At 48.4% G+C, this 18,439-nt stretch overlaps 1 protein-coding gene across 1 annotated transcript in view; it reads left to right on the plus strand.

Annotated features, from left to right (window-relative positions):
* The first annotated feature begins 15,682 nt into the window (after nt 1–15,682).
* LOC125998781 (CREB-binding protein-like) overlaps nt 15,683–18,439 on the plus strand; it is a 73,934-nt gene continuing 71,177 nt past the window's right edge. The window contains 1 exon segment of the mRNA XM_049766848.1: nt 15,683–15,822. Coding sequence (XP_049622805.1) covers nt 15,683–15,822 — 140 coding nt within the window.

Consider the following 18,439-nt stretch of genomic DNA (forward strand, 5'->3'; position numbering starts at 1 on the left):
GGTGCGTGATCTGTTTATTTATAAATGGTTTTCATTTTATTTATTTAATATATGTGCAGTGTGAGTAGGAATTAGTAGCTCATATTGTCCAGCCCTCCAGCTCTCTAAGGGACTGTAATCCGGCCCCCACTTTAAAATTTTTAAAGACCCCTGATCTACGGAGTTATTCAGACCTGTTATTTGACCTATTATTTCAGTTTTGAGGTTTTTTTTATTTCTATCATCATACTCTCTTGATTCTTATTAGTGTTCTGTTCAACTAGATCTATTTCTTTGAGTTCTGTGAATATTATCAATATTTTTACTCTAAATTCTATATCTGAGAGACTAACTAGGTGGCTGGCCAATTTTAGGGACATCAGAGTTGTCATATTCATTCTCTATGCCTGATGCTGGACTGCGTTGTTTCCCCATTGTGGTTCTTCTAGTGTTAAAGTGGTATTCATCAGCTAGAAGGAGAGCATGGCCATGAGGTGAAGAAAAGCAGCAGCGCTCCTCTGGCTCCAACTATTGTGGGCAAGAAGACTCACCTCAGGAGAAGTGAACACTCAGGGAAGGATGCCAGAGAGGATCAAAGTTTCTAGGCTGAGGCAAGCAGAGTGAAGCCTCAAGATGTCTGCTGTACTTCAAAGGCTCAGCAGCTTCAGCTATATCCAAAGTCTCTGGGAATGAATATTCATCTCAGGAGAAGCGAGTCCACAGGGAAAAATACCAAAAGGATCAAAATTTCCAGGCCAAAACAAGCAGAATAATGCCTCAAGATGTCTGTCATGCTCAAAAGGCCCAGCAGAGTCAGCTATATCAACAGACTATGGGCAGGAAAGACTCGTCTAAGGAGAAGCATGCCCTCAGGGAAGGATGCCAGAGAAGATCAAAGTTTCCAGGCCAGAGCAAGCAGAACAAAGCCTCAAGATGTCTGCCATGCTTAACATGCCCAGCAGAATTAGCTATATTACAGTCCTGTGCAGGGAAGCCTCACCTCAGGGGAAGCGAGCCCTCAGGGAATGATGCCACAGAGGATCAAAGTTTCCAGGCCGAGGCAAGCAGAGAAAAGCCTCAAGATGTCTGCCGTGCTTAAAATGCCCAGCAGAGTCAGCTATATGCACAGTCTCTGGGCAGGTAAGACTCACTGCTGGAGAAGCAAGCCCTCAGGGAAGGATGCCAGAGAGGATCAAAATTTCCAGGCTAAAGCAAGCAGAGCAAGCCTCAATATCTGAATAATTTTTTACAATTATTTTGCTTTACTGTTTCTTCTCATCATGAAATTATTTTCTATAAGGGAAGATGACATTTCTAAAATGCCTATTCAGAGGTTAGGCTGACTTTCCTTTTCCTAAAAAGAACAATTTCTCACACCAGCTTGAACCCATAGCTCCCTGAGCATGTGAATGGTGGGTCCAGTTACCACAGCACCACACAGTGTAAGTGGAATTCAGGTGCAGTTTGAAGACTGCCTCCTATGGTTGGTGGGACATGAGTATCTAAATTGCAGTGGTGCAAGTATAAGACTTTAATCAGACTTTAATTAGACAGAACTCAGACCAGGAATTTCCACAGGTGGTCAAGGTTTATTGAACATAGAGGTGGAATTTTCTATATGTCCTTCCCTCCTCATTCATTCTAGTCATCTACAACAGAGCTAGAATTTACCTGGCTAAAAAGAGGCAAATGTTCAGAAAAAAGATGGTAAATATATACAATCGGTTCAGTAGATATGTAAAGAACTCTTTACCTTGACAACAAGGAATTTAGAAATAAATTGTAGTTGTAAAAACTGAGGAAAAGGGGAGATGATAAGAACGAAAGCAAAAGTAATGAGTAACATGAAAAACAGAACCAGGACTTCTCTAAAGGTGAAGAGAGCCCTAGTACACAACCCAGCATGAAAGCAGGAAAGTGCACAACTCAGAGGGGAGAGGTAGGTCACATGTGCACGGGTCCAAGAATCACATATCCTCCAAGAAAAAGGAACTTTTATGTATTTTATAAAATGAGAACTAGAATGTTTTAAAGCCCTATTAATTTGTGAAATAAAAGGTTAAAGGCCCAAATATTGAACAAAGTAAGGAAGAATAATATTTTAAAGAAATGAGGTAGATAGGAAGCAGAACTTAGAGGTAGAAATTTATCACGTTAAAGACAATCATTTTCAGTGCAGAAACAGACTTAATACATATATGAGTTGAAGACAAAGGCGATTTTATACTTAATGTGATTAATGAAAAAACCTTACAATTATTCCATCAAGTTATTTGAAAGGGAAAATATATGCCCTTGGTCAGTAAAATTAATATTGCCTTGTAAGTAATAGCCCAAGTAATTTCACATGAGAAATAAATATAGCTTATAGAAATATTACAAATGCTTTTGAGTAAAAAAGGAAAAGTTACTATGTGTCAACAATGAACTCAACAGCAATAAACAGAGAGCTAGGAGATTATGGAGGAAAAATCTAAGTAATAGTGATTTCAAATTATATTCAGCAAAACTACCCATCAAGGATGAAATGAAGGGCCGGAGCAATAGCACAGAGGCAGGGCAATTGCCCTGCACATGGCTGACCCAGGACGGACCTGGGTTTGATCCATGGTGTCACATATGATCCCCCAAGCCAGGAGCGATTTCTGAGTGCATAGCTAGTAGTAACTCCTGAATGTCACTGGGTGTCTTGTTGTAGCCCAACCCGCCAAAAAACAAAGGACGGAAAGAATAAAAACATTACAGTTATAAAATAACTCATAATACTTTTCACTTATGTTCTCATTTCTAAAAGACCAGTGAACAAAAAGTCCACCAAAATATTAATAAACTGCAATGAGAGCCAAGACAGATGAGTAGAAATTTTTTAAATTTTTTGTTTTACAGGTTAATATTAACCTCATGGCCTAATAGGGGGAATTACTAATAGGTAATTTGAAAATTAAGGCAAAAATATGGCACGTTACAATATGAGATGGAGGTACAGCAGGTTACCCTAAATGATAAAGTATGCTGTAAGAAGGGGGGAGAAACCCTCTATCTCTTAGACAAGAATTCACCAATATTTACTGTGCATATGCAACAGAAGAAGAAGAAGAAGAAGAAGAAGAAGAAGAAGAAGAAGAAGAAGAAGAAGAAGAAGAAGAAGAAGAAGAAGAAGAAGAAGAAGAAGAAGAAGAAGAAGAAGAAGAAGAAGAAGAAGAAGAAAGAAGAAACACATACCTTCTTAAGTAGTGGATGGTTTAAGTTTGTTTTTCTTGTTTTCTTTGTTTTGTTTTGTCTTTTTTGGTTTGTTATTTTTGTACTTTTGTTATTACTGCTCTATTGTTTTTGTTTGTTTTCCTTGTTTTGTTGCCCTTTTCTTCTTTTTTTTCCTTTCTCCTTCTAAAGAGAAATTTATAACACCTACACGGACCCCTCCTAGTTCCTTTTTTCTTTTTCCCTTTTGCCTTTGTTTTAGTTTTTGTCTTTTTTTTTTGTCTTCTTATGCCTTATATTTCCGTATATCTCCAACATGAAGCCAGTCTGCGACTAATTAGATTGTAGAAATTTAAACCACACTTTCAGTCAAATCAGAAAGGCAAGAACTGAAGTACTCCCTTTTACTCACTATAAAATTTTCTTTCTACTCTGTCTCCTTTTGAATTGTTGGCAAAATTCGAGTGAGTATATTTTACTTCTTTGTTGTAGCACGTGCTGTATATATGTATGCATGCATGTATATATGTATATATGTATGTATATATATACATCACCTTTGGGTATTCTTATTTAGTTGGTATTTTTTAATTTACACAGTTTCAATATTGAAAAATTGCTCTATCACAGGTTTTACCAGTACTGGTCTATTTAATCTTGTTGACAGCTGTGCTATACCTTCACCTATCACCTACCACAATAAAATTTTTCTTCAAATGTCCATTACAATTTCTTCAGTACCTATATATGAAAGTGAGGCAAAAAAAATAAAAAAGAGGGGCCAGAGTGTGGCACGGAGTGGTGGTAGCCTACGACGGACTGTGGTTTGATCCGCCGGCATCCCATATGGTCCCCCAAGCTAGGAGTAACCCCTTAGTGTCATCGAATATGGCCCCCAAAAATGTAAAAGAGGGGCCCGGAGAGATAGCACAGTGGAGTTTGCCTTGCAAGCAGCCAATCCAGGACCAAAGGTGGTTGGTTCGAATCCCGGTGTCCCATATGGTCCCCGTGCCTGCCAGGAGCTATTTCTGAGCAGAGAGCCAGGAGTAACTCCTGAGCGCCGCCGGGTCTGACCCAAAAAACAAAAAAAAAAAAATGTAAAAGAGAAATAGCCAAACAAGAATGTGTGAGATCTATAGAGGGATAGAGGAAAAGAGAACAGAAGACTGAAAGAAAACATTTATTCAATCTTGGAAAGTGCTTTTTTAGTACAAGCAATAAAAACTATTTAACCATTTAAATTATAGAAACTTCCTACTGACTTTTTTGTAAGAGAACCTGAACTTTTATAAATAAACTCTAAGTTTTGGTTTAAAAATGAAAAGTTAATGTCATAAAGCACAATTATTTGCTGTATTTTTTCTAATTGACAAGTTACTTCAATTGTCTTTTCAGTTTATCAGAACTGGCAGGAGCTTTTGTTATGTCACAGCTTAGAAAATTGTCGCTACTAGGAAAAAAATAAATAGAAACCAATCTACCAACTACTTGGAAAATCTCCTTATTATAATTTTCAATAAGAAAGCCCTGATTGGGGTGAAATTTCTGTTAGAGATTAAAATAAAACAAAATCACAAAACTCATTAATACAGTGATAAAAATGTATTAAATAGTTCATTCTCACTACTAGATTATAATAATAGAAATGAATTTAGTAATGAGTGGATATTTTGCAGTATTGGTTCATAATTTTAAAACAATGTAACTTGTTGATTGCTTTTTTTGATATTTTCCTCCTTGAGAAGATGGAGAACTGATTAAATAAATGCCAATATAGAGCCTACCTTTTGCACACAAAAAGTGACAATGATGAGAAAATAAATAAAAATTACTGTTTAAATTAACAGAAAACAGGAAAGTCTCTAGTTAGAAGCTTCTGTTAGAAGCATATATACCAAATATAATATGCAAATGGGTTCAAATTCTAAAAGTTTCGTGAGAGCTGACATAACTCTACATTGAAAAAAATATAGCTCCCTGTTGGCATCTTCTATATTAGAAAGCACAAAGATGTCTGCAATATTGGATTTTATTCCTAACCACATATCGCCAATAAAATCAACAAGAGTTGGAAAAAACACAATCCTGATAGGTACTAGTTTCTGGAATGGAAAAAAACTCCACATATGAATCAGATATTTTTCTTTGAAAAATATATGTGCACTAACACCAACTATGTCAGAAAACTAAAGGGGAGCCGGAGTGACAGCACAGTGTTAGGGCATTTACTTTGTACATTGCTGACCTAGGACAGAACTAGGCTCAATCCCTGGCATCCCACATTTTTTCCGACTCTACTAGGAGCTATTTTTGAGTGCAGAGCACTGCAGTGTGTGGCCCTAAAACAAAACAAAACAAACAAGCAAAAAAAGAAGCAAATAAATCTAGAACTGAAAAAATAATAGATCTGAAAAATAGATGTAGGAAAGAAAGGGGGAAAAAGTAAGGTCTAGAATAAAGAGGAGACTCACTTGATTGAAAGTTAAAATTGGATGTAAGTGTATATATATATAATCACAATAACTTCAAGACAAAGGCAAATGGACCTGATCACATTGGTGGAAGAACACTGACACTATGGATGGGTTTGGAATTGGAAGAGTGAATGTCTGAGACTCTTATTAACAGCTTTGTAAATCACAATGCCTTAAAAACAAAACAACAAACTCCAAAACTAAAGATAGCAAGAAAACATGATACTGGTTCCTATGGTATAGAGATTCAACTTCAAAAAAGCAAAAATATCTTCAAGGAGGAAACTGCACTCTCCAAGCAAGTGAAAGCAGAGATTAACAGATGGGAATATATTAAGCTGAGAAGCTTCTGCACCTCAAAGGAAATAGTGCCCAGGATACAAGAGCCCCCCACTAAGTGGGAGAAACTATTCACCCAATACCCATCAGATAAGGGGCTAATCTCCAAAATATACAAGGCACTGACAGAACTTTACAAGAAAAAAAAAAACATCTAACCCCATCAAAAAATGGGGAGAAGAAATGAACAGACACTTTGACAAAGAAGAAATACACATAGCCAAAAGACACATGAAAAAATGCTCCACATCACTAATCATCAGGGAGATGCAAATCAAAACAACGATGAGATACCACCTCACACCCCAGAGAATGGCACACATCACAAAGAATGAGAATAAACAGTGTTGGCGGGGATGTGGAGAGAAAGGAACTCTTATCCACTGCTGGTGGGAATGCCGTCTAGTTCAACCTTTATGGATATGGAGATTCCTCCAAAAACTGGAAATCGAGCTCCCATAAGATCCAGCTATACCACTCCAAGGAATATACTCTAGGAACACAAAAATACAATACAAAAACCCCTTCCTTACACCTATATTCATTGCAGCACTATTTACCATAGCAAGACTCTGGATACAACCAAGATGCCCTTCAACAGACGAATGGCTAAAGAAACTGTGGTACATATACACAATGGAATATTATGCAGCTGTCAGGAGAGATGAAGTCATGAAATTTTCTTATACATGGATGTACACGGAATCTATTATGCTGAGTGAAATAAGCCAGAGAGAGAGAGAGAGAAACGCAGAATGGTCTCACTCATCTATGGGTTTTAAGAAAAATGAAAGACACCCTTGTAATAATAATTTTCAGACACAAAAAAAGAAAAGAGCTGGAAGTTCCAGCTCACCTCAGGAAGCTCACCACAAAGAGTGATGAGTTTAGTTAGAGAAATAACTACATTTTGAACTGTCCTAATAACGAGAATGTATGAGGAAAATGGAGAGCCTGTCTAGAGTACAGGCGGGGGTCGGGTGGGAAGGAGGGAGACTTGGGACATTGGTGATGGGAATGTTGCACTGGTGATGGGTGGTGTTCTTTACATGACTGAAACCCAAACACAATCATGTATGTAATCAAGGTGTTTATATAAATTAAAAAAAAGAAAACGAAATATGAGGATTATAAAAAAAAGCAAAAATAAATAATTGGGATTAAATCAAACTAATAGAATTCTGTATTGTCAATTTAAAAAAGTCACCCTACTGGTGGGAGGACAGCACTGGTGGTGGGAATGCCCTCACTTGATGCAATCAACCCAGGTTCAGTCCTTGGCATCCCATATGACCTCTAAAGTCTGCTTGGAGAAATTTATAAGCGCAAAGCCAGAAGAAATCCCTTAGCACAATTGTTTATGGCTTCAAAACAAAACAAAAATATTTTTAAAGAACCTAGAGTACACACACACAAAAGATACTTTAACACTATGCAACAATAAGAAAAAAAGAATATTAGTTAGTTGAATTCATGATAAAACTAGAAAATATCCATTTTATGTAAAAATTAGTATTAGCAATATAATTAAAAGATGACCTCACTCATCTGTGCTATATAAACAAAAGAGATAAGGAGTATCATGTGAGGAATAAAAAGTTTGAGATGATACCATCCTTGTCCTGGTTTTCAAAAATTGGAATAACAAGCTAGGGGTAGACTCTGGTATGTGAATGAAGAGGAACGTTTATGAGTACTTTGGTGGTAGTGAGGTGTGGCGATTTTGTACATCACAACTATAAACATTAATATTATTGTAAATAGGTGGCATAAACTATAATCATTAAGTTAATAAAATATCTAGTGGAAACTTATATTTTTGTGGTGTTTGGGTCACACCCGGCAGTGCTCAGGGGTTACTCCTGGCTCCATGCTCAGAAATTGCTCCTGGCAAGCACGGGGGACCACATGGGATGCCAGGATTTGAACCGATGACCTTCTGCATGAAAGGCAAACGCCTTACTTTATGCTATCTCTCTGGCCCCTAGTGGAAAATTCTATACTGAAATGTTTTCCAAAACTTAATAGAAAAAAATTTGAATTGCAAGTATTCAAGCAATTTAACACATTTGTTCATCCAACTGTCAATTTTCAAAGAAATATCCAGGCTTTCTTAATCTGGAGGCTAGCTCTAGCTGGCATGGGGTTTGGGGATACCCCATGTAGAAGGCCTTTTCCCTAACTTGGGTGCGCTGGGAGCCTTAATAGGCCACAGTCGTCCTCTCTTCTGCCGCAGGTCTCCAGGTTTTCCTGGGGTGGCATCCCAGGCGGCCAGACAAGGTGGGGTCCCTCCGAGAAGGGGTCACAAGCTTTCCCTGCCCATCACCCTGCACTAGGGTGGGAAGGGCTTAGGGTAGAGGGTATTCAGGTCCTGGTGTCTGGCTTTCTATCGATCCTTTCTTGATCTGGAGGCTAGCTCTAGCATGCATGGGGTTTGGGGAAACCCCATGTGAATGGACTTCTCTCTAACTTGGGTGTGCTGGGAGCCTTGATAGGCCCCCAGCCATCCCCTCTTCTCCCCCTGGCCTCCAGGCCTTCCTGGGTAGGAGCCCAGGCACCTGACATGGTGGCTGTAGGGGGTCCCTCCTGGATGGCATCCCAAGCTTGGCTTCCGGCTCTCTATCGATCCTTTCTTGATATGGACGCTAGCTCTAGTTGACAGGGTTTGAGGAGACCCCATGTGGAAAGCCTTCTCCCTTACTTAGGTGAACTGGGAGCCTTAATAGGCCACACCCTTCCTTTCTTCTGCCCCCAGCATCCAGGCCTTCCTGGGGTGGCAGCCCAGGTGACCAGATAGGTGGGTGTTGGAGAGGTCCCTCCTGGAAGGGGTCCCGAGCTTTCCCCACCCTTCTCCCTGAACTAGGGTGGTAAGGGCACAGGGTGGAGGGGGGAAAATCCTGGCTTCCGGCTCTCTATCGATCCTTTCTTGTTCTGGAGGCTAGCTCTAGCTGGCATGGGCTTTGGGGAGAGCCCATGTAGAAGCCCTTCTCCCTAACTTGGGTGCGCTGGGAGTATAATAGGCCCTCTCTTCTGGCTCCGGCCTCCAGGCCTTAATGAGGTGGCAGCTAAGGCAGCCAGACAAATGGGTGACGGGGGTTTTCTCCTGGATGGTGTCCCAAGCTTTTCCCGCCCTTCCCCCTGCACTAGGGTGGGAAAGACACAGGGTGGAGGGCAGGCAGATCCTGGCTTCAGGCTCTCTATCGATCCTTTCTTGATCTGGAGGCTAGCTCTAGCCAGCATGGTGTTTGGGGAGACACCATGTAGAACGCCATCTCCCCAACTTGGGTGTGCTGGTTGCGTTGATAGGCCCCCAGCCTTCTCCTCTTCTGACCCCGGCCTCCAGGCCTTCCTGGGGAAGGAGCCCAGGCAGCCAGACAAAGTGGGGTTCGGAGGGGTCCCTCCTGGATGGGGTCACAAGCTTCCCCGTCCTTCCCCCTACACTAAGGTGGGAAGGGCACAGGGTGGAGGGCGATCAGGTCTTGGGTTCCGGCTCTCTATCGATTCTTTCTTGATTTGGAGTCTAGCTCTAGTCAGCATAAGGTTTGGGGTGACCCCATGTCGAAGGTCTTCTCCCTAACTTGGGTGTCCTGGGAGTCTTTATAGGCCCCCAGACATCCCCTCTTCTGCCCCTGGCCTCCAGGCCTTCCTGGGGTGGTAGCCCAGGCAGCCAGACAAAGTGGGTGTCAGTGGGGTCCCTCCTGGATGGGCTCCTAAGATTTCCCCACCCTTCCCCCTGCACTAGGGTGGTAAGGGGACAGTGCAGAGGGGGGAAAAACCTGGCTTCCGGCTCTCTATAGATCCTTTCTTGATCTGAAGGCTAGCACTAGCCGGCATGGGGTTTGGGGAGAACACATATGGAAGGCATTTTTCTTATCTTGGTGCGCTGGGAGACTCGAAAGGTCCCCAGATGTCCCCTCTTCTGACCCTGGCCTCCAGGCCTTCCTGGGTTGGCAGCCCAGGCGGACAGACAAGGTGGGTATTGGAAGGGTCCCTCCTGAATGGGGTCCCAAGATTTCCCTGCCCTTCTCCTTGCACTAGGTTGGGAAGGGTACAGGTTGGAGGGCGGGCAAATCCTGGCTTCCGGCTCTCTATCAATGCTTTCTTGATGTCCAAGCTAGCTCTACCCAGCATGGGGTTTAGAAGGCCTTCTCCCTACCTTGGGTCCCCTGGGAGCCTTGATAGGCCCACTGCCATACCCTCTTCTGACCCCGGTCTCCAGGCCTTCCTGGGGTGGCCGCCCAGGCAGCCAGAGAAGGTGGGTGTTGGTGGGGTCCCTCCTGGATGGGGTCCCAAGCTTTCCCCGCCCTTCCCCCTGCACTGGGGTGGGAAGGGCACAGGGTGAAGGGCAGGCAGATCCTGGCTTCCGGCTCTCTATTGATTTTTTCTTGATCCGGAGGCTAGCTCTAGCCAGCATGGGGTTTGGGGAGACCCCACGGAGAAGGCCTTCTCCCCTAAGTTGGGTGCATTGTGAGCCTTTATAGGCCCCCAACCGTCCTCTCTTTTGACTCCAGCCTTCAGGCCTTCCTGGGGTGGGAGTCCAGGCAGCCAAACAAGGTTGGTGTCAGTGGGGATCCTCTTGGATAGGGACCCAAGTTTTTCCGCCAGTCCCCTGCACTAGTGTGGGAAGAGCACAGGGTGGAGGGCAGGCAGATCCTGGCTTCCAGCTCTCTATCAATCCTTTCTTGATCTGGAGGCTAGCTATAGATGGCTTGGGGTTCGGGGAGACCCCATGTAGAAGGCCTTTTCCCTAACATGGGTGCACTGGGAGACTTGATAAGCCCCCAGCCATCCCCTCTTCTTTCCCCAGCCTCTAGTCCTTCTTGGGGTGGCAGCCCAGGCAGCCAGAGAAGGTCGGTGTCGGTAGGGTCCCTCCTGGATGGGGTCCATAGATTTCCCCGCCCTTCTCCCTACACTAGGGTGGGAAGGGTACAGGGTGGGGGTGCAGATCCTGGCTTCTGTCTCTCTATAGAGCCTTTCTTGATCTGGAGGCTACCTCTAGCCAGCATGGGGTTTGGGGAGACCCCATGTGAAAAGCCTTCTTCTTATCTTGGTGCTCTGGGAGACTTGAAAGGTCCCAAGCCGTCCCCTCTTCTGACCCTGGCCTCCAGGCCTTCCTGGTTTGGCAGTCCATGTGGACAGACAAGTGGGTGTTGGAGAGGTCCCTCCTGGATGGGGTCCCAAGATTTCCCCGCCCTTCTCCCTGCACTAGGATGGGAAGGGTACAGGTTGGAGGACGGGCAGATCCTGGCTTCCGCTCTGCTCTATATCGATGCTTTCTTGATCTCCAGGCTAGCTCTACCTGGCATGGAGTTTAGAAGGCCTTATCCCTACCTTGGGTCCCCTGGGAGCCTTGATAGGCCCACTGCCATCCCCACTTCTGACCCCAGCGTCCAGGCCTTCCTGAGTTGGCAGCCCATGCAGCCAGCAAAGTGGGTGTCGGTGGGGTCCATCCTGGATGGGGTCCCAAGATTTCCCCGCCCTTCCCTCCGCACTAGGGTGGGAAGAGCACAGGCTGGAGCGGGGCAGATCCTGGCTTCCGGCTCTGTATCAATCCTTTCTTGATCTGGAGGCTAGTCTATCCTGCATGGGGTTTGGGGAGACCCCATGTGGATGGACTTTTCTCTAATGTGGGTGCGCTGGGAGCCTTGATAGGCCCCCAGCCATTCCCTCTTCTTCCCCCGGCCTCCAGGCATTACTGGAGTGGCAGCCCAGGGGGCCTGACATGGTGGGTGTTGGGGGGTCCCTCCTGGATGGCGTCCCAGGTTTTCCACGCCCTTCCCCCTACTCTACGGTGAAAAGGGCACAGGGTAGTGGTTGATCAAGTCCTGTCTTCGGATCTCCATAATCCTTTTTTGATATGGAGGTTAGCTCTAGTCGGCAGGGTTTAAGGAGACCCCATGAGGAAAAGCCTTCTCCCTTACTTGGGTGAGCTGGGAGCCTTAATAGGCCACAGCCTTCCTTTCTTCTGCCCCCAGCATCCAGGACTTCCTGGGGTGGCAGCCAGGCGACCAGACAGGTGGGTGATGGAGAGGTCCCTCCTGGAAGGGGTCCCAAGCTTTCCCCACCCTTCTCCCTTCACTAGGGTTGAAAGGGCACAGGGTGAAGGGCAATCAGGTCCTGGCTTCTGGCTCTCTATCGACCCTTTCTTGATCTGGAGGCTAGCTCTAGCTGGCATGGGGTTTGTGGACACCACATGTAGAAGGCCTTCTTCCTAACTTGGGTGTGCTGGGAGCCTTAATAGGCCCCCAACCATCCCCTCTTCTGCCCCTGGCTCCAGGCCATCCTGTGGTAGAGGCCTGGGGGGCCAGACAAGGTCATGTTGGGGGGGAGTCCCACCTGGATGGAGTCCCAAGCTATTCCCGCCCTTCATGTGCACTATAGTGGGAAGGGCACAGGGTGGAGGGCGGGCAGATCCTGGGTCCTAGATCTCTATTGATCTTTCTTGATCTGGAGACTAGCTCAAGCCAGCATAGGGTTTGGTGAGATCCCATGTGGAAGGCCTTCTTCATAACCTGGTGCTCTGGGAGCATTGAAAGGACCTCAGCCATCCCCTCTTTTGACTCCGGCCTCCAGGCCTTCCCAGGATGGCAGCCCAGGCAGACAGAAAAGTTGGGTGTCTTCGGTGGTCCCTCCTGGATGCGGTCCCAAGCTTTCCCTGCCCTTCCCCCTGAACTAGGGTGGAAAGGGCACAGGGTGGAGAGCCAGCAGTTTGGGCTTCCGGCTCTCTATAGATCCTTTCTTGATCTGGAGGGTAGCTTTAGCCGGCAAGTGATTGGGGAGACTCCATGTGGAAGTCCTTCACGTGAACTTGGGCACTGGGAGTCTAATACGCCCCCGACATCCCCTCTACTTCCCCGGCCTCCAGGCCTTAATGGGGTGGCAGCCGAGGTGGCCAGACTAGGTGGGTATCAGGGGGTCCCTTCTGGATGGGGTCCCAAGATTTACCTTCCCTTTCCCCTGCACTAGGGTGGGAAGAGCACAGGGTGGAGGGGGGAGATCCTGGCTTCTGGCTCTCTATTGATCCTTTCTTGATCTGGAGGCTAGCTCTAGCCAGCATGGGGTTTGGGGAGACCCCATGTGGAAGGCCTTCTTATCTTGGTGTGCTGGGAGACTTGAAAGGCCCCCAGCCATTCCATCTTCTGTCCCTGGCCTCCAGGCCTTCCTGGGTTGGCAGCACAGGCAGCCAGTCAAGTGGTGGGTGACAAGGGGGTTCTCCTGGATGGGGTCACAAGCTTTCCACACCCTTCTTCCAGCAGTAGGGTGGGAAAGGCACAGGGTGGAGAGTGTGAAGATCCTGGCTTCTGCCTCTCTCTATATCCTTTCTTGATCTGGAGTCTAGCTCTAGCCGGCAAGTGATTAGGGAAGACCTGATGTGGAAGGCCTTCTCCCTAACTTGGATGCTCTGGGAGTCTTAATAGGCCACAGTCGTCCTCTCTTCTGCTCCCGGCCTCCAGGCATTCCTTGGGTGGCAGCCCAGTCGGGCAGACAAGGTGGGTGTCGGAGGGGCCCCTCCTGAATGGGGTCCCAAGCTTTCCCCGCCCTTCCCCCTGCACTAGAGTGGGAATTGCACAGGATAGAGGGCGATCAGGTCCTGGCATCTGGCTTTCTATAGATCATTTATTAATATGGAGGTTAGCTCTAGCTGGCATGGGGTTTGGGGAGACCCCATATGGAAGGCCTTCTTAACTTGGGTGCATTGGGAGACTTGAAAGGTCCCCAGCGTCCCCTCTTCTGACCCAAGCCTCCAGGCTTCCCTGGGGTGGCAGCCCAGGCAGCCATACAAGGTGGGTTTTGGAGGGGTCCCTCCTGGATGAGGTCACAAGATTTCCTCGCCCTTCCCCTTGCACTAGGTTGGGAAGGGCACAGGGTGGAGGGGGGAAGATCCTGATTTCTGGCTCTCTATAGATCCTTTCTTGACCTGGAGTCTAGATCTAGCCAGAATGGGGTTTGGGGAGAACACATATGGAAGGCCTTCTTATTATCTTGGTGCGCTGGGTGACTTGAAAGGTCCCCAGCCGTCCCCTCTTCTGATCCCGGCCTCCAGGCCTTCCTGGGTTGGCAGCCCAAGTGGACAGACATGGTGGGTGTCAGATGGGTCCCTCCTGGATGGGGTCCAAGGTTTCCCTGTCCTTCTCCCTGCACTAGGGTGGGAAGGTTACAGGTTGGAGGGCGAGCGGATCCTGACTTCTGGCACTCTATCGATGCTTTCTTGATCTCCAGGCTAGCTCTATCTGGCATGGGGTTTATAAGGCCTTCTCCCTACCTTGGGTCCCCTGGGAGCCTTGATAGGCCCACTGCCATACCCTCTTCTGACCCCGGTCTCCAGGACTTCCTGGGGTGGCCGCCTAGGCAGCCAGAGAAGGTGGGTGTCAGTGTGGTCCCTCCTGGATGGGGTCCCAAGATTTCCCAGCCCTTCCCTCTGCACTAGGGTGGGAAGGACACAGTGTGTAGGGGGGCAGATCCTGGCTTCTGGCTCTGTATCAATCCTTTCTTAATCTGGAGGCTGCTTTAGCCTGCATGGGGTTTGGGGAGACTCCATGTGGATGGACTTCTCTCTAACTTGGGTGCGCTGTAAGCCTTGATAGGCCCCCCAGCAATCTCCTCTTCTGCCTCCGGCCTCCAGGCATTCCTGGGGTGGCAGTGCAAGCTGCTTGACATGGTTTGTGTCGGGGGGGTCCCTCCTGAATGGCGTTCCAAAATTTCTACGCCCTTCCCCCTGCACTAGGGTGGGAAGCGCACAGGGTTGAGGGCGATCATGTCCTGGCTTCTGGCTCTCCATCGATCCTTTTTTGATATGGATGTTAGCTCTAGTAGGCAGGGCTTGAGGAGACCCCATGTGGACGGCCTTCTCCCTTATTTGGGTGAGCTGGGAGCCTTACTAGGCCACAGCTTTCCTTTCTTCTGCCCCCAGCATCCAGGCCTTCCTGAGGTGGCAGCCAGGCAGCCAGACAGGTGGATGATGGAGAGGTCCCTCCTGGAAGGGGTCCCAAGCTTTCCCCACTCTTTTCCCTGCAGTAGGGTGGGAAGGGCAGAGGGTGGAGGGCGATCAAGTCCAGGATTCCGGCTCTCAATTGATCTTTTCTTGATCTGGAGTCTAGCTCTAGCCGGCATGGGATTTGGGGAGACCCCATGTGGAAGGCCTTCTCCCTAACTTGGGTGCGCTGGGAGTCTAATGGGCCCCAGCCTTCACATCTTCTGCCACCAGCCTCCAGGCCTTAATGGGGTGGCAGCTGTGGTGGCCAGCCAAATGTGTGTTGGGGAGTCCCTCCTGAATGGGGTCCCAAGCTTTTCCCGCCATTCCCCCTGCACTAAGGTGGGTAAGACACAGGGTGGGGGGGCAGATCCTGGCTTCTGGCTCTCTATCGATCCTTTCTTGATCTAGAGGCTAGCCCTAGCTGGCATGGGGTTTGGGGAGGCCTTCTCCCTAACTTGGGTGCGTTGGGAGCCTTAATAGTACCCCATCCATTCCCTCTTCTGCCCACTGGCTCCAGGCCATCCTGAGGACGAGGCCTGGGTGGTCAGACAAGGTCCTGTTGGCGGGGGAGGGGGGGAGTCCCACTTGGATGGAGTCCCAAGCTTTCTCCGCCATTCACATGCACTATGGTGAAAAGGGCACAGGGTGTAGGTTGGCAGATCCTGGATCCTAGATCTCTATTGATCCTTTCTTGATCTGGAGACTAGCTCAAGACTTCATGGGTTTGGTGAGATCCCATGTGGAAGGCCTTTTTCATAACCTGGGTGTTCTTGGAGCCTTGAAAGGCCCCCAGCCATTCCCTCTTCTGACTCCGGCCTCCAGGCCTTCCCAGGATGGAAGCCCAGGCAGACAGAAAAGGTGGGTGTCTGGAGGGTCACTCCTGGATGCGGTCCCAAGCTTTCCCCGCCCTTCCCCCTGCACTAGGGTGGAAAGGGCACAGGGTGGAGAGCCAGAAATTCAGGCTTCTGGCTTTCTATAGATCCTTTCTTGATCTGAAGGGTAGTTCTAGCTGGCAAGTGATTTGGGGAGACCCCATGTGAAAATCCTTCTTGTGAACTTGGGTGATCTGGGAGTCTAATACGCCCCAGACATCCCCTCTTCTGTCCTGGCCTCCAGGCCTTAATGGGGTGGCAGCCGAGGTGGCCAGAGTAGGTGGTTTTGGGGTGTCCCTACTGGATGGGGTCCCAAGATTTCTCTGCCCTTCCCCCTGCACTAGGGTGGGAAGGGCACAGGTTGGACTGGGGGCAAATCCTGGCTTCTGGCTCTCTATGGATCCTTTCTTGATCTGGAGACTAGCTCTAGCCAGCATGGGATTTGGGGAGACCCCATGTGGAAGGCCTTCTTATCTTGGTGTGCTGGGAGAATTGAAAGGCCCCCAGCCATCCTGTCTTCTGTCCCTGGCCTTCAGGCCTTCCTGGGGTGGCAGCACAGGCGGCCACTCAAGTGGGTGACAAGGGGTTTCTCCTGGATGGGGTCACAAGCTTTCCCTACTCTTCTCCCAGCAGTAGGGTGGGAAAGGCACAGGGTGGAGAGCATGCAGATCCTGGCATCGGGCTCTCTATATATCCTTTCTTGATCTGGAGTCTAGCTCTAGCTGGCAAGTGATTAGGGAAGACCTTATGTGGATCATGTCCTGGCATCTGGATTTCTATTGATCCTTTATTAATCTGGAGGTTAGCTATAGCCAGCATGGGGTTTGGGGAGACCCCATGTAGCAGGCCTTCTCCCTAACATGGGTGCGCTTGGAGCCTTGATAGGCTTCCAGCTGTCCCCTCTTCTGACCCCGGCCTCCAGGACTTCCTGGGGTGGAATCTTAGGCAGCCAGACAGGTGGATGAGGTCCCAAGCTTTCCCCGCCCTTCCTCCTGCACTAGATTGGGAAGGGTACAGGGTGGAGGGTGGGCATATCCTGGCTTCTGGATCTCTATTGATCCTTTCTTGATCTGGAGGCTAGCTCAAGCCGGCATGGGGTTTGGGGAGACCCCATATGGAAGGCCTTCTTCTTATCTTGGGTGCATTGGGAGACTTGAAAGGCCCCAGCGTCCCCTCTTCTGACCCCAGCCTCCAGGCCTCCCTGGGGTGGCAGCCCAGGCAGCCATACAAGGTGGGTTTCAGAGGGGTCCTTCTGGAGGGGTCCCAAGATTTCCCCGCCCTTCCCATGCACTAGGGTAGGAAGGGAACAGGGTGGAGGACAGGCAGATCCTGGCTTTCGGCTCTCTATCGATTTTTTCTTGATCTGGACGCTAGCTCTAGCCAGCATGGGGTTTGGGGAGACCCCATTTAGAAGGCCTCCCTAAGTTGGGTGCGCTGGGAGTCTTGATAAGCCTCCAGCCATCCCCTCTATTTGCGCTGGCCTCCAGGCCTTAATGGGGTGGCAGCCAAGGCACCTAGACAAGTGAGGTGGCAGCACAGGTGGCCAGACAATGTGGGTGACAAGGGGGTTCTCCTGAATGGGTTCACAAGCTTTCCCCACTTTTCCCCAAGCAGTAGGGTGGGAAAGGTACAGGGTGGAGAGCATGCAGATCCTGACTGCACTTCCGGCGCTCTGTACATCCTTTCTTGATCTCGAGGCTAGATCTAGCCGGCAAGTGATTAGGGAAGACCTTATGTGGAAGGTCTTCTCCCTAACTTGGATGCTCTGGGAGCCTTAATAGGCCACAATTGTCCTCTCTTCTGCCGCCGGTCTTCAGGCCTTCCTGGGGGTTGCAGCCCAGGTGGCCAGAGAAGGTGGGTGTCAGAGGGGTCCCTCCTGAATGGGGTAGCAGCTTTCCCCACCCTTCCCACAGCAGTAGGGTGGGATGGGCACAGGATGGAGGGCGAGCAGATCCTGGCTTCTGCTCTCTATCAATCCTTTCTTGATCTGGAGGCTAGCTCTAGCTGGCATGGGGTTTGGGGAGACCCCATGTAAAAAGCCTTCTCCATAACTTGGGTGCTCTGGGAGCATTGATAAACCCACAGCCTTCCCCTCTTCTGCCCCCGGCTTCCAGGCCTTCCTGTGTTGGCATCCCAGGCATCCAGACATGATAGGTTTCAGCGGGGTCGCTCCTGGATGGGGTCCCAAGCTTTCCCCGCCTTTCCCCCTGCACTAGGTTGGAAGGGGCATAGGATTGAGGATGGGGAATCCTGGCTTCTAGATCTTTATCAATCCTTTCTTGATCTGGGGGCTAGCTCTATCCGGCATGGGTTTTGTGGAGACCTTATGTAGAAGGCTTTCCACCTAACCTGGGTGCACTGGGAGACTTGATAGTCCCCAAGCATTTCCCTCTTTGGTCCCCGGGCTCCAGGCTTCCTGGGGTGGCAGCCCAGGGGCAAACAAGGTGGGTTTCGGGGGTCCCTCTTGGATAGGGTCCCAAGCTTTTCCTGCCCTTCCCCCTGCACATGATTCCAGGTAAATCAGGTCCTGGGGGGAGTGTGGGGTGATAAATCCCTCCTCTATGCACACACAAACTACAGAGGAAGGGGTTGGGCTGAGAAGA

Source organism: Suncus etruscus, chromosome X (assembly GCF_024139225.1).
Source record: "Suncus etruscus isolate mSunEtr1 chromosome X, mSunEtr1.pri.cur, whole genome shotgun sequence".
In the NCBI taxonomy this organism is placed as follows: Eukaryota; Metazoa; Chordata; class Mammalia; order Eulipotyphla; family Soricidae; genus Suncus; species Suncus etruscus.